At 45.3% G+C, this 12,939-nt stretch overlaps 1 protein-coding gene across 1 annotated transcript; it reads left to right on the top strand.

Moving 5' to 3' along the window:
- Nucleotides 1-211: 211 nt before the first annotated feature.
- Nucleotides 212-9,685, top strand: TEX52 (testis expressed 52). The gene is made up of 2 exons (XM_040436250.1): nt 212-700; nt 9,349-9,685. The coding sequence occupies exons 1-2, from the start codon at nt 222-224 to the stop codon at nt 9,617-9,619; spliced, it is 750 nt and encodes a 249-aa protein (XP_040292184.1). The 5' UTR covers nt 212-221; the 3' UTR covers nt 9,620-9,685.
- The last annotated feature ends 3,254 nt before the right edge of the window (nt 9,686-12,939 follow it).

Here is a 12,939-nt window from a genome sequence, read left to right on the forward strand (position 1 = left end):
TATTTCATTCATAACTTCTAGAAGGAATAATAAAGGAATAGTACAACATAGAGTCATAAGAATAGATGTTCCAGAAGGGGGATGCAAATGGTTACTAAAGCAGTACTTTTTGTGGGATCCAGCGTAGTGGAGGTGATTATGAAGACCTTGCCTTGACAGTAAAGTTATTTTGTCTATTTCCAGGTACCAGGAGCCACTTGCTTTAACCGAATAGCCCCAACATGTCTTATTCTCCTCTGCTGGTTCCCTTACTATCAGACCCCCCAGTCTACACGTCCGGCTTCACACCCCGCAGCATCCATAGGATCATTACACAGCACCCTCCTTGTACAGAGGCAAAGCTGGAGCTGATGAAGATTCTCAGGAGCCCCTTAAGGATTCAGCAGCCCCCACCTCACACCCCTGGCTATCTCACATGGCTAGAAGTCAGCAAGTTACCCCCTCTCCTCACATTACGCCAAGGCAAACCCCATGACAGTGCTGTGTGGAGAGAGATCACTGCAGCTCCTACCTGTCCAGGACCCCGGGAGACCATCCCTCCACCGTCCCACATGGAGGAGAACACATGGGATAAATTTGTTTGCTGCAGCAGAATTCGGAGAAGCGAGAGAGATTTGAGGGCACTTCGCATACGTAGCCAAGGAAGGGCACCCCCTACAGACACTTATGGAAATATCCTACCTCCCGAAGGTTTCCGAAGGTGAGAAGCATGATAGAAGTTTAACAAGGCCACATTCACATCACCACTAATTATTTTGTTGTTCTTCTCCGTTAGTTTCAGTTTGGGTGTCTGCACGCAGGACTTTTTAGTTCACTTTGTTTGGCGGAATGTGCGATGGAGGCCCCAAATGGAGCCTTCAACACAGGCGTGAACAATCCCTAATAATGTATGTGAGATGATGATGTAAGGCTATTGCTCTGCAGTTTGCACACTGCCTGTGACATGCTGCGTGCTGCTGCGCATGGCGCAGCGTGCACCTCTCCTTGGCAGTTTCTCCTCCGGCATCCCACTGATAATTTGAAATGATCTATACCTATACTTTCGATAGATATCACCTGGCCAAGCTTTTCTATGTGATGGCCGGACAAGGCATCATGGGATATGTAGTTAAAAAGCTACTGTCAAGATGGCAGACAAATGCTAGACAAGTCTCATCTAAAAACAAGTCAGTGATGCCACAAGGAAAAAAAAGTTGAGGGGTGGAATGTAAAGGGAATCATCCTTTAGGTCTGTAGGTCAACAAACATGTGAGTGCAGAACTGTCAGTCGCACCGCAGCCTCACCCACATTCAGCTGTTCCGCAGTTTAAGGCCTCTTGCATATGATGCTATGTATTTTGCAGTGTGCAAAACGCTGATCTTCAAAATACGGTTGACATCCGTGTGCTTTCTGCATCCGTATGTCTGTTCTGCAAAAAGATACATGTCCTATGCTTGGCCGCAAAATGTGGATACACCACGGATGTCACACGTATTTTGCAGATTAACGTTTTGCAGACTGCAAAATACATACAGTCATATGCATGAGGCCTTCCACTGCTGAACAGCGGAATGTGGGTGAGAGGGCGGTGCGACTGACAGTTCTGCACGCACATGTTTGCGGACCCTGGACCCATTGAAGTCCATTGGTCCAAAAAAGAAAAATGATGCAACATGTCATCTGTAGTTGACATAGTTACATAGTTAAGGCTATTTTCACACTAGCGTTAATATTTTCCGGTATTGAGATCCGTCATAGGGTCTTAATACCGGAAAAAAAACTCTTCTGTTTTGTCCCGTTTTATTGTCAACTGAACAGAAGGAGTGCTCCAAAATGCATTCCGTTCTCATACCGGAGAGCAAACCGCAGCATGCGGAGCAAGACGGATCCGTCATGACCCACAATGCAAGTCAATGGGGACGGATCTGTTGTCTCTGCCACAATCTGCCACAATAGAAAACGGATCTTTCCCCCATTGGCTTTCAATAGAGTTCATGACGGATCCATCTTGGCTTGCTTAAAGATAATACAATTGGATCCGTTCATAACGGATGCAGACAGTTGTATTATCAGTAACGGAAGCGTTTTTGCTGAACCCAACCGGATCCAGCAAAAAACGCTAGTGTGGATGTAGCCTAATACGGTTGAAAAAAGACCTAAGTCCATCAAGTTCAACCAAGGAATAGATGGAGACGCGAGTCCCAGAAGGAAGTGAGACTTAGATTTCTACACATTTTTATAAGCATTAATGTCATTTACTTTTAAGAATTCATCTAAACCCTTTTTGAAACTGTCCACTGTTCCTGCTGTGACCACGTCCTGAGGAAGTCTATTCTACAGCTTCACAGTTCTTACAGTAAAGAAGCTTTGACGCTTCCGGAGACTGAACTGAATCAGAGGCAGTGCCCCCTTGTCTTTTGAGCACATTTTACATGGAACAGTTTTTCACCGTATTTTTTGTATGGCCCATTTATATATTTGTATAGGTTAATCATGTCCCCCCTTAGACGTCTCTTCTCAAGACTAAGTAAATGTAATTCTTTTAATCTTTCCTCATAACTAAGACCCTCCATGCCTCTTATCAGTTTAGTCGCTCTCCTCTGTACTTTTTCCAGCTGCAGTGCATCCTTTCTATGGACTGCTGCCCAGAACTGAACTGCATATTCCAGATGAGGCCGCACCAACGATTTTCGCGTCGTTAGCCGGTGCATGCGCAATAGTTACTGTGATGCCGTACAAGGAATGGCCATCGCAGTGCGCATGCGCCGGCCAAAGGAATGAGTGCGCCGGCGCGGGATATCGGCAGCATAACAAGTTAGTACAAAGGCGGTCAGAGGGAAAGGATGGGCGGGCAGAGGGTAGGAAGGGGCAGGGGAATGAGAAGGCTGAGCAAGCAGAGCACCTAAGAGAGTAACGCCGCCCCTGGGCACTTGCAAGCCCTCATTTGCATATCTTTTAAAGATCGTTTTTGAGGGTTCTACAAGTCCAGGATTGATGCCAGAGGTAACGTTTTTATTAACTGTAAGCATGCTAGGGAGCTGTGGGAAGGGTTAAAAAAGTGAAATGCTGGTGACAGACTCCCTTTAATGGCAGGCGAACCTGAAAAACCTTCAGCTCATATTTGCAGCCAAGAAATAATTACTAGAAGTGCACAAATAGTCCCACAACATGGACAGTGACATACCAGATGTATTATTCGAATTTGCGATCTCCATTCATTATTTTTTTCAATGCGAAATATCGGCGTACACGCATGCAGACACCAGTTATCGTTATTTTTTCCAATACCGTTTGTCACTGTGCGTAACAGAAGGAACCAGGCAAAACCGCAAACAAATGCTGCTGTACCCAAATGCACTATATAGAAAGTATATTATTGGTATATAACACCCCGCTTCTATCAGTCGTTTTGGGGGGCGACTGGTATATCGCACCAGTTATAATAATTTTTTCCAATACCGTTTGTCACTGTGTGTAGCAGAGGGAACACAGCAAACAAATGCTGTTGTACCCAAATGCACTATATAGAAAGTATATTATTGGTATATAATACCACGCTTCTATCAGTTTTTTTGGGGGGCGACTGGTATATCACACCAAATCAAAAAACAAAATGGCTGCACACCGTTATATATACAAACAATAGAGCTAAGAAATGGGGGTCATTCTAGATAAAAGTGGAACAATACCGACTATAAATGAAAAATGGAAGCTCTTAGCGCACATACGTGTCGGGCCCATCTACCAGGCGTCAAGGTGGCTTCCGCAGATGGATCCCTGACACTAAATATACTGCCTCTCTTTGGACTTACTTAAGCCTACAATATTCAGGGCAGTGTAGGAACCAGCTACAAACATACTCTGCTCAGAAGTCCCAGGTAGATGGACGTGTTCAGTCTAAAAGAGGCGCTACCCTCAATATATACTACAAGAAAATTTAGACTAGAACCTTCAGAATCACAGGTGCATATCCATGAAGCAAACATAATTACAAAAAACAAAATGGCTGCACACCATTATATATAACGGTGTGCAGCCATTTTGTTTTTTGTAATTATGTTTGCTTCATGGATATGCACCTGTGATTCTGAAGGTTCTAGTCTAAATTTTCTTGCAATATATTGCGTGGTATATCACACCAGTTATAATTTTCTTTTCAAATTGCGTTTGTCACTCTGTGTAGCTGCAGAACCGCTCACCACTGCACAATACAAATCCACTATAATATGCTTTCTATGTTAGAAAGTATAAGTGTATTACACCCCTCTGTACTGCACACCTATTAATAGTACACCTATACCAGTCCTTAAAATGACTTTTGTGGCCCTATTAGCTAGCGTTTGGTGTCCCTAACAGCCTGTCCCTGCTCCACACAGCAACCTCACCCTACACTGGCAAAACACTGAATGTAAAATGGCGGCCTCATCAGGTTTATTTATAAGGTAGGGAGTATGTCCATGTGCTGAAACGTCTCAATTGTCTGTCCTGTACCACCTGATGGATGTGTCATGGGTCAAACTTCTTCACAATGTAAAAGAATATGGCGGGCCCGAATATCGCCATATGTTCGCATGTTTGGCGAATCGCGAACGAGCAAAGTTCGCTGCGAACCCACCGCTGGGCGAACCGCAAGACCACCACTAATTATTACTACCAAGATGCATAACTTTACATTTATCCACATTGAACCTCATTTGCCAAGTTAATGCCCAATCACTCAGTGTTCAAGTCAGGCTCCATTCACACGTCCGTAATGTGTTTTGCGGATCCAAGGATCCGCAAAACACGGACACGGCAATCGTCGGCACTAATAGAATATGCCTATTCTTGTCCACAAATGCCCTTTTTTGTCATTTATTGGCCTTTTTACAGTAGCTGTAAGCCGGGGGGGGGGGGGGGGGGCAATTTTAGCCATCTATACTTGTTCCCTAAAGGGATACATTTTTTAATGCAATTACTCAATGTGGATTTGTGTGCGCAATCCGTGTACTGCTCCCATTTATCCTCAGTATTATTATGTGACAGTAGCCGCTCCCAGTCGATGCCCTGAAATTCTGCCCTCAACCCAGGGAAGTTAGCCTTTTTAATATTCAGTGTCTTTGCTCTGCCTGACAGAGTTTGCTTCTTATAGTTTAGGGGGAATATAATTATATTGTGGTCACTATTACCTAGTGTTTCTTGAACAGTAACATTTCCAACAAGCTCTGCATCATTAGAGATTACCAGATCCAAAAGAGCATTGGCCCTAGTGGGAGCTTCTACAAACTGGCCCATAAAGTGGTCCTGCAGCAAGTTGAGGAATCTTCTCCCCTTTGCGGTTGAGGCAGAACCATGACCCCAGTCAATATCTGGGTAGTTAAAATCTCCCATTATGACCACTGTACCAGCCTGTGCTGCCCGCTCTATTTGGTTATACATTAGCGTTTCTATCACCTCTGTGATGTTAGGGGGTCTATAGATTACACCAAGTATTATTTTTTCAGTGTTTATATCCCTTTGAACTTCCACCCATAAGGTTTCCACATCCTCACCATCCTCACCCACAATTGCCTCTTTCACACCTGTCTTCAGATCACCCCTCACATACAGGCACATGCCACCTCCTTTTCTATTGACCCTATGTTTCCTAAATAGTGTAAAACCCTCAATATTAACAGCCCAGTCATGCGAAGAGTCCAACCATGTCTCAGCCACACCAACTACATCTGTGTTCTTCTAGTACCATAGCCTCAAGCTCCCCCATTTTAACAGCTAGACCTCTGGCATTTTTGAAAATACATTTTAAATTACTATTACCTGTAAAGTGAATATCTGGGATTTTCTGGGTTACCTTGGTTGATGTTTGTATGTAACAGGTTCTTGTTACCAGCAGTTCTATTTTTCATTGGTGTACAGTTCTGCCCAGTCTTCTCCCTACTTTCCTCGCTAACACCAGCCCCCACTAAATCCCCACTGTCCCCTCCTATATCCCACTCACTATCTACACTATCTACCCCCTTATTAGTATGACCCACGTTCCCGGGCGTACCGGCTGCAGGTTGCCGTCTGTGTAGGCTGGTTGCTCGGGGCTGCGTGCTGGCGACGGTTTGGTGGTGTGCGCAATCCGTGTACTTTTCTCTCCTCTTGGCAGTATGCTCTCCCAAAGGGTATTTCTGGATGGTTGCTATTGGCAACGTCCGTTACTGCAGTTTCTGTTTCCTAAGACCTGCTTGTAGTACCTCCCATTTGGTTCTGAAAGGGTTAATTCCCCCCTGAGGTTCCGTGGGTGTGTCCTTGCAGGTACGCTCATAAACTGGCTATTTCTGCCTGTGAGCGTGGAGTCTCATGGTCTGTCTTGTTTGTTCTGTTCCTGGTTATGATGTGTGTGCCCCTTGCTACTGACCCTTGGGGTCCCTGCTGCCGTTGATGTCTGTCCATGTTTCTGTGTGGTATTCCTTGTTCTGCATTGATGTTTCTGTTCGGTTGCTATGTTATGTCTTTGCCTGTTCATATCTGTATCTGTCCATAGCTTAGCAGAGCTGTATCTGCGTCTGTTCCTGCTCTTAGTGTTCTGTTCTAGTCTGTTCTGTTATGTCTGTCATGCTGTGCCTCCAGAAGGGGGTTCTTGGTTTCCCCGGAGGGGGAATGCCCAGTCTGTTTATGCCATGTTTGTCTATAACTGTATTCTGTTCTTGCTATGCCTGGTTTATATTTTACCTGTATTTTGGTTTGCCATGCCCTGTCTTTGCCTGCTCAATGTACTGCTGGTACCTTTGATACCTTCAGGTTCCTGCTGCCACTGGCTGGTTTACACTCTGGAGTCACCCCTGGCAACTACCGACGGTTAGTCTATCCTCCCCATCAGAGGCTCTAGTGAAGTCCGGCTAGTTACTTAGTTACACCCACCGCAGTACATTGGGGTTTCCTGTTTGTTTCATTGTCTCTAGTATTTCGGTCGTGCCTGACGTCCCGGAGGCGTGTTCCGAGTCTCCAGTTCGTGACATCTGCACAGTGAGGTCTAAGCCTCTCTCCAGGTTTGCAATGCCCCTAAGTATTTCAAACTGCCTATTTTGATCCAAGATCTGGGCTTCCAAATATTCTATATGCTTGCATCTGCAACGGGCGGTCTCCCCCTAGGGCCCTCTATATATAAAACGCATCCCAGATGTAGTAATGCCGAGTGATATAGTGCAGCCTAATAAATGTCTCTTCATGTGTGTCACAGTGCTCCTACCTGGATATGGCTGGACCCCAGGCTTTGGTTCCGCAGCAATAAATAGGGGGAATAATTGAGGGAATTGAAAGAAAGATTGAGTCCAGACCTTGTATGTAGTTGAACAGCAGCTTTACTTGAATAAAAGTTCATCAGAAACAGTATTCAAGCTTTGTCTTGGTCCCAGCAGGCTTTAGCATTAAACTGGCAGGCTTCTTCAATAACTATGTTTGCTTTCTTTCTCTCGGCTGTACTGACAGGCTTGCTTAATATACTGTTACTTCTGTATGCTGCACTTCTCTCTTTGGTATGACTTATGGTTATGCCAGGGAACCTTCCTCCTGGCTCCTGAGGCTTCAAGATTTGGCCTCCATGGCCAACAGAGCTTAAGGTGTTCGAGCTGGCGTGGGCATGTCCAGCAGAGACGTGCCCCTGCACACCTGTCCCCTAGCAGGCGATAAGCTAGACTAACTACAAACTGGTTGGTCCCCACCCTTCCTGCAGGAAGTGGTACTTTTCCACCTCTCTCCAAACGGGGGGACGGGGGGTTAGAATGGAATGGTAAGTTCCATTCTATCTAAGTATAGCTCTGCCGTGTTTGCTGCCACCTGCTGGTTCATTTCAATGGGTCTGTGTACATGAGCATTGTTTTCACTTGTGCGTTGTGTGAAAATCGCAGCATGTTCTATATTCTGTGTTTTTCACGCAACGCTGGCCCCATAGAAGTGAATGGGGCTGCGTGAAAATCGCATCCGCAAGCAAGTACGGATGCGATGCGTTTTTCGCGGATGGTTGCTAAGAGATGTTGTTTCTAAGCCTTTAGTTTTTTATCACACGCGTGAAAAACACATCAATGCACATTTCACCCGTCGATAAAAACTAAACGCAATCGCAGGAAAAACTAAATGAACTTGCTTGCGAAATCACGCATTTTTAACTGAACGCATCCGGACCTACTCCGTATTGCTCGTCTGCAAGGGGCCTAAATTTGAGCTAGATTTAGACCCTGTCTGCTCCAGTTGGAGAACTTTCTAGAATCAGGCCAACAACACACAAGGAAAATCTATCAAACCTTAGTTTCTTGCTCCTTATCTTAAACTCCGGTTCTTTAAACTCCACTTATTCAGAAGCCCACTTAGTGCAGCAAGCCCAGTAGAGCAAGTCTTGTGAGTCTGCTTTTTGAGGAGCACAAAATACATATGATTGCGTGTAGTGTTGAGCAAATCAAAGCCCACAAAGTGGACTTCAATCCGAATTTCAGGATAAATTGGATTTGCTGTGAAGCCGAAATTCCTTGTGCTTCGTGGTAGCGAATCGATTTAACCTGAAATAGTGTAAAAAACAACAAAAAAATCATACTTACCTGATCCATTTGCTCATGACGGGCTGGCCGCCACCATCTTGCTTGGAGATCTCACACAAAATCCTGTCATGACATCATCACGGGCTGCGTGAAATTTACGCCAGATCTTCAAGCAAGATGGCGGCTGCAAATGGATCAGGTAAGTATGATTATTATTATTTTTTTATTCACGCTGTCTGTCTAGTTTCACACTAGCGGCAGGGGACTCCGGCATGCAGTACTTTTAGTCCGGCTGCCTCTCGGCATGCCCCGGAATAGCCTGCCGGAGTCCCCTGCTGCTAATGTGAAAGTACCCTTATTTATATCTGATGCCGCGATCATGTATGAACACGGCATCTGGGGGGTACAATGACGGGGAGTGTAATTGGTCACGAAAGGAATTTCTTTGTAAAATTTGGCGCAGCAGCCAAATCAAATTTTTTAATATTTGGCTCATCTCTAGTTGCGCTCATGAGGCCTAAACAGAGGAGGCAGTGGTCAGTGTAGAATAAAGCTGGTCATACACATTAGATGAATGGTAATGGGACACATGTATGGAGGGCCTCCTGACTCTTCTCTGACGTCACACGTTGGGTTAGATATGGATCAGGCAGTTGGATTCCTGTGCCTAATACTTATGTTCTATGGGAAATAAGCCACTGCCAGAGGTGCCTATAAGTGGCTTTATCCCCTCTCCCGGTTTGGGACACATGAATGTTCAGCTGAGACGAGTGTAATGTATATGACCAGCCTAAGTGCAAATAAGCATGGGGTTTTATTTTCGATATTGTCATATTGAGTCAGGAAGTTTTCTTCTTTGATGTTTTTGGACAGATACACGGCGCCACGTATTACCACTGCAGCTGGATCAGAAGAGGAAACCATCCCTGTGGAGACAGGATTTTACAGTGTGCCCCAGTTCCCCCACAAGCCCCGAAAACTGACCGTAAAGAACATGTCCCCCAACTACCAGGAAATCCAGCTGAAATACCGGGAGCTGCAAAGAGGAGCACGTAGTGTCGCACCTTATAACAGCCGAATGACCACTCCGAGGACAGCGTTACAAGTGACCCAAGCGAGACCCCCCAACAGTGGCAAAAACTGATATTATAATAAAATACGTGAGAATATGTAGAGCTGCAACTGTATCACACACACACAATAGGCTTAGATACATAGCTCAGGACAGGTACATAAGCGTAGATACACAGCTCAGCAGAGAATATTGCACATTAAAGGGCTGAGAGTATCATAACCATTAGGCTTAGATACACTAGTTATACAGACAGTATCACACTTGATAGGCTTAGATATGTGGCTCAGCACTCAGTCCCTGACACATCCATGTAAAGGCTCATGCACACAAACGTATTCACTTCAATGGGGCCGCAAGTGCTGCTGCGTCCGTATGTTCGTTCCACGACATCAGCAAAAATATAGAACGAGTCCTATTCCTGTCCGAATTACGGATAAGGATAGGATTGTTTTATTATGGCCGGACGTTCCGTTTCGCAAAAGCGGATGAGCCCTAATATTAATGGAAAATACGTCCGGCAAATGGATCTTAGATACACAGCTCAGTACACAGTATTACATATAATTGGCTTAGATACACAACTCAGCAGACAGCATTACATATGTAGTGGCCCACTACAGAACAGCAGTACACTGCAAGGTGCAAAAGTATGTGTTTCTCTGTAAATATATACCTTTACAGTATATGAGTGCAGAAGGTATTAATAAGCCATATTCACAGCCGCCACTAGATGGGGCTGGTGTCACCCGCTTTATATAGAGAGGGGGAACATTCCATTCTAGAGAAGGAGTCGGTCTAGTCAGAGACAGATGCAAAATGTGAGAGCTGAGCCTTTATTGGACCTACAGTACAGACCAAAAGTTTGGACGCACCTTCTCATTCAAAGAGTTTTCTTTATTTTCATGACTATGAAGGCATCAAAACTATGAATTAACACATGTGGCATTATATACATAACAAACAAGTGTGAAACAACTGAAACTATGTCATATTCTAGGTTCTTCAAAGTAGCCACCTTTTGCTTTGATTACTGCTTTGCACACTATTGGCATTCTCTTGATGAGCTTCAAGAGGTAGTCCCCTGAAATGGTCTTCCAACAGTCTTGAAGGAGTTCCCAGAGATGCTTAGCACTTGTTGGCCCTTTTGCCTTCACTCTGCGGTCCAGCTCACCCCAAACCATCTTGATTGGGTTCAGGTCCGGTGACTGTGGAGGCAAGGTCATCTGGTGCAGCACCCCATCACTCTCCTTCATGGTCAATGAGCCCTTACTTTCAAAGTCTTCCCAATTTTTCGGCTGACTGACTGACTGACCTTCATTTCTTAAAGGGTTTCTGTCACCCCACTAAAGTGATTTTTTTTTTTTGGGCTAGTTAAATTAGTTATATAGCGATATCTGAAAATATAATAGTGTTCCTTACTTTGATCCAGCAGTTTAGTCAAAAAACGAAGTTTTATCATATGCAAATTCGGTCTCTACCAGCAAGTAGGGCGTCTACTTGCTGGTAGCTGCTGCAGAAATCCGCCCCCTCCTCTTGTTGATTGACAGGGCCAGCCGGGATCTCCTCCTCCGGCCAGCCCTGTCGGCATTTCAAAAATCGCGCGCCCGTGTTGAATCTGCGCAGGCGCTCTGAGATGAGGAGGCTCGTCTCCTCAGAACTCCCTCAGTGCGCCTGCGCCGATGACGTCTTCTATTTCGATGATGTCATCGGCGCAGGCGCACTGAGGAGACGAGCCTCCTCATCTCAGAGCGCCTGCGCAGATTCAACACGGGCGTGCGATTTTTGAAATGCCGACAGGGCTGGCCGGAGGAGGAGATCCCGGCTGGCCCTGTCAATCAACAAGAGGAGGGGGCGGATTTCTGCAGCAGCTACCAGCAAGTAGACGCCCTACTTGCTGGTAGAGACCGAATTTGCATATGATAAAACTTCGTTTTTTGACTAAACTGCTGGATCAAAGTAAGGAACACTATTATATTTTCAGATATCGCTATATAACTAATTTAACTAGCCCAAAAAAAAAAAAATCACTTTAGTGGGGTGACAGAAGCCCTTTAAAGTAATGATGGCCACTCGTTTTTCTTTACTTAGCTGCTTTTTTCTTGCCATAATACAAATTCTAACAGTCTATTCAGTAGGACTATCAGCTGTGTATCCACCTGACTTCTCCTCAACGCAACTGATGGTCCCAACCCCATTTATAAGGCAAGAATCGTTAATTTCTAACGATAATTTGTTTTCCCTTAGTCCTAACAGCAGCACAGATGGGGTTAACTGCCCCTGTGGACTGGTAGGACCGGCGGAATTTTTAATGAGCCCAAGAACCAATAAACGATCTTCAGCTCCCTGAAAGGGAGGAGATCGCCCCCCAGCCCACCGTGTTTTTAACAAGCATAATGTACCTAGGGTGGGATATTTGTGTGCTGCTGTTAGGACTAAGGAAAAACAAATTATCGTTAGAAATTAACGATTCCCTTACGTCCTACCAGCAGCACAGATGCGGAGATAGAAAGAAGAATCCCCTAGGGAGGGTCCTCATGCCTGGCAGAACTAAGAACTGTCTGCCCAAAAGCCGAAAACTCTGCCATCCTAGCATCTATCCTATAATGGGAGATGAAGGTTGACTCAGAGCTCCAGGAAGCCGACTTACAGATCAACTCTAGGGGGAGAAGTCTTCTCTCCGCAACAGAGGTGGAGACAGCCCTAGTAGAATTGGCTCTCACAAACTCCGGAGGATCTAGGGATTGGGAGACGAAAGCCTCCCTAATGGCCTCCTTGATCCAGCGACTAATGGTAGCTTTAGACGCTTTACGGCCTTTAGACTTACTGGCAAACAGGATGAGGAGATTCTCATCTATCCTGAACTCTCTGGATCTATCCACATAGACCTGGAGGCACCTTGAAATATCCAGCGGGTCTCTAGCTGGAGTATCAGAGGAGGAGGCTGAAAACAAAACTGGTAAAGAGATTACCTGGTTGATATTTTGGAAGGTAGGCACCTTAGGCCTGAAGTAGGGTAAAAACTTCAGGAGTACTCTGTCTTGTAAGAAGATAATGTAAGGGTGAATTGCAGAAAAAGCCTGCAATTCAGAGATGCTTTTGGCTGAAGCTACAGCCAGAAGAAAAACCATCTTTAAGGTCAAAAATCTGAATTCCACCTCCTCCAATGGCTCGAAGGGGGGAGATGCTAGCCCCCTGAGCACTACTGAAAGATCCCACTGGGGAATGGGCTTCAGTATAGTAGGCTTTAGTCTTTCAGCTCCCTTCAGGAAGCGTTTGATGAGTGGGTCCCGAGAATGTGGCCTGTTAAGACAGGCCGAGATGGCACAAATCTGTACCCTCAAGGTAGCTGGAGAAAGACCTTTATCTAATCCATCTTGAACGGAATAGTA

The sequence above is a fragment of the Bufo bufo genome, chromosome 1, assembly GCF_905171765.1.
Source record: "Bufo bufo chromosome 1, aBufBuf1.1, whole genome shotgun sequence".
NCBI lineage: Eukaryota > Metazoa > Chordata > Amphibia > Anura > Bufonidae > Bufo > Bufo bufo.

Excerpts from the sequence above, each read along its gene's own strand:
- TEX52 (XM_040436250.1), top strand. The coding sequence starts at position 222 with ATGTCTTATTCTCCTCTGCTGGTTCCCTTACTATCAGACCCCCCAGTC. Across the intron at positions 701-9,348 it reads CCTCCCGAAGGTTTCCGAAG|ATACACGGCGCCACGTATTA; the intron begins GTGAGAAGCATG and ends GTTTTTGGACAG.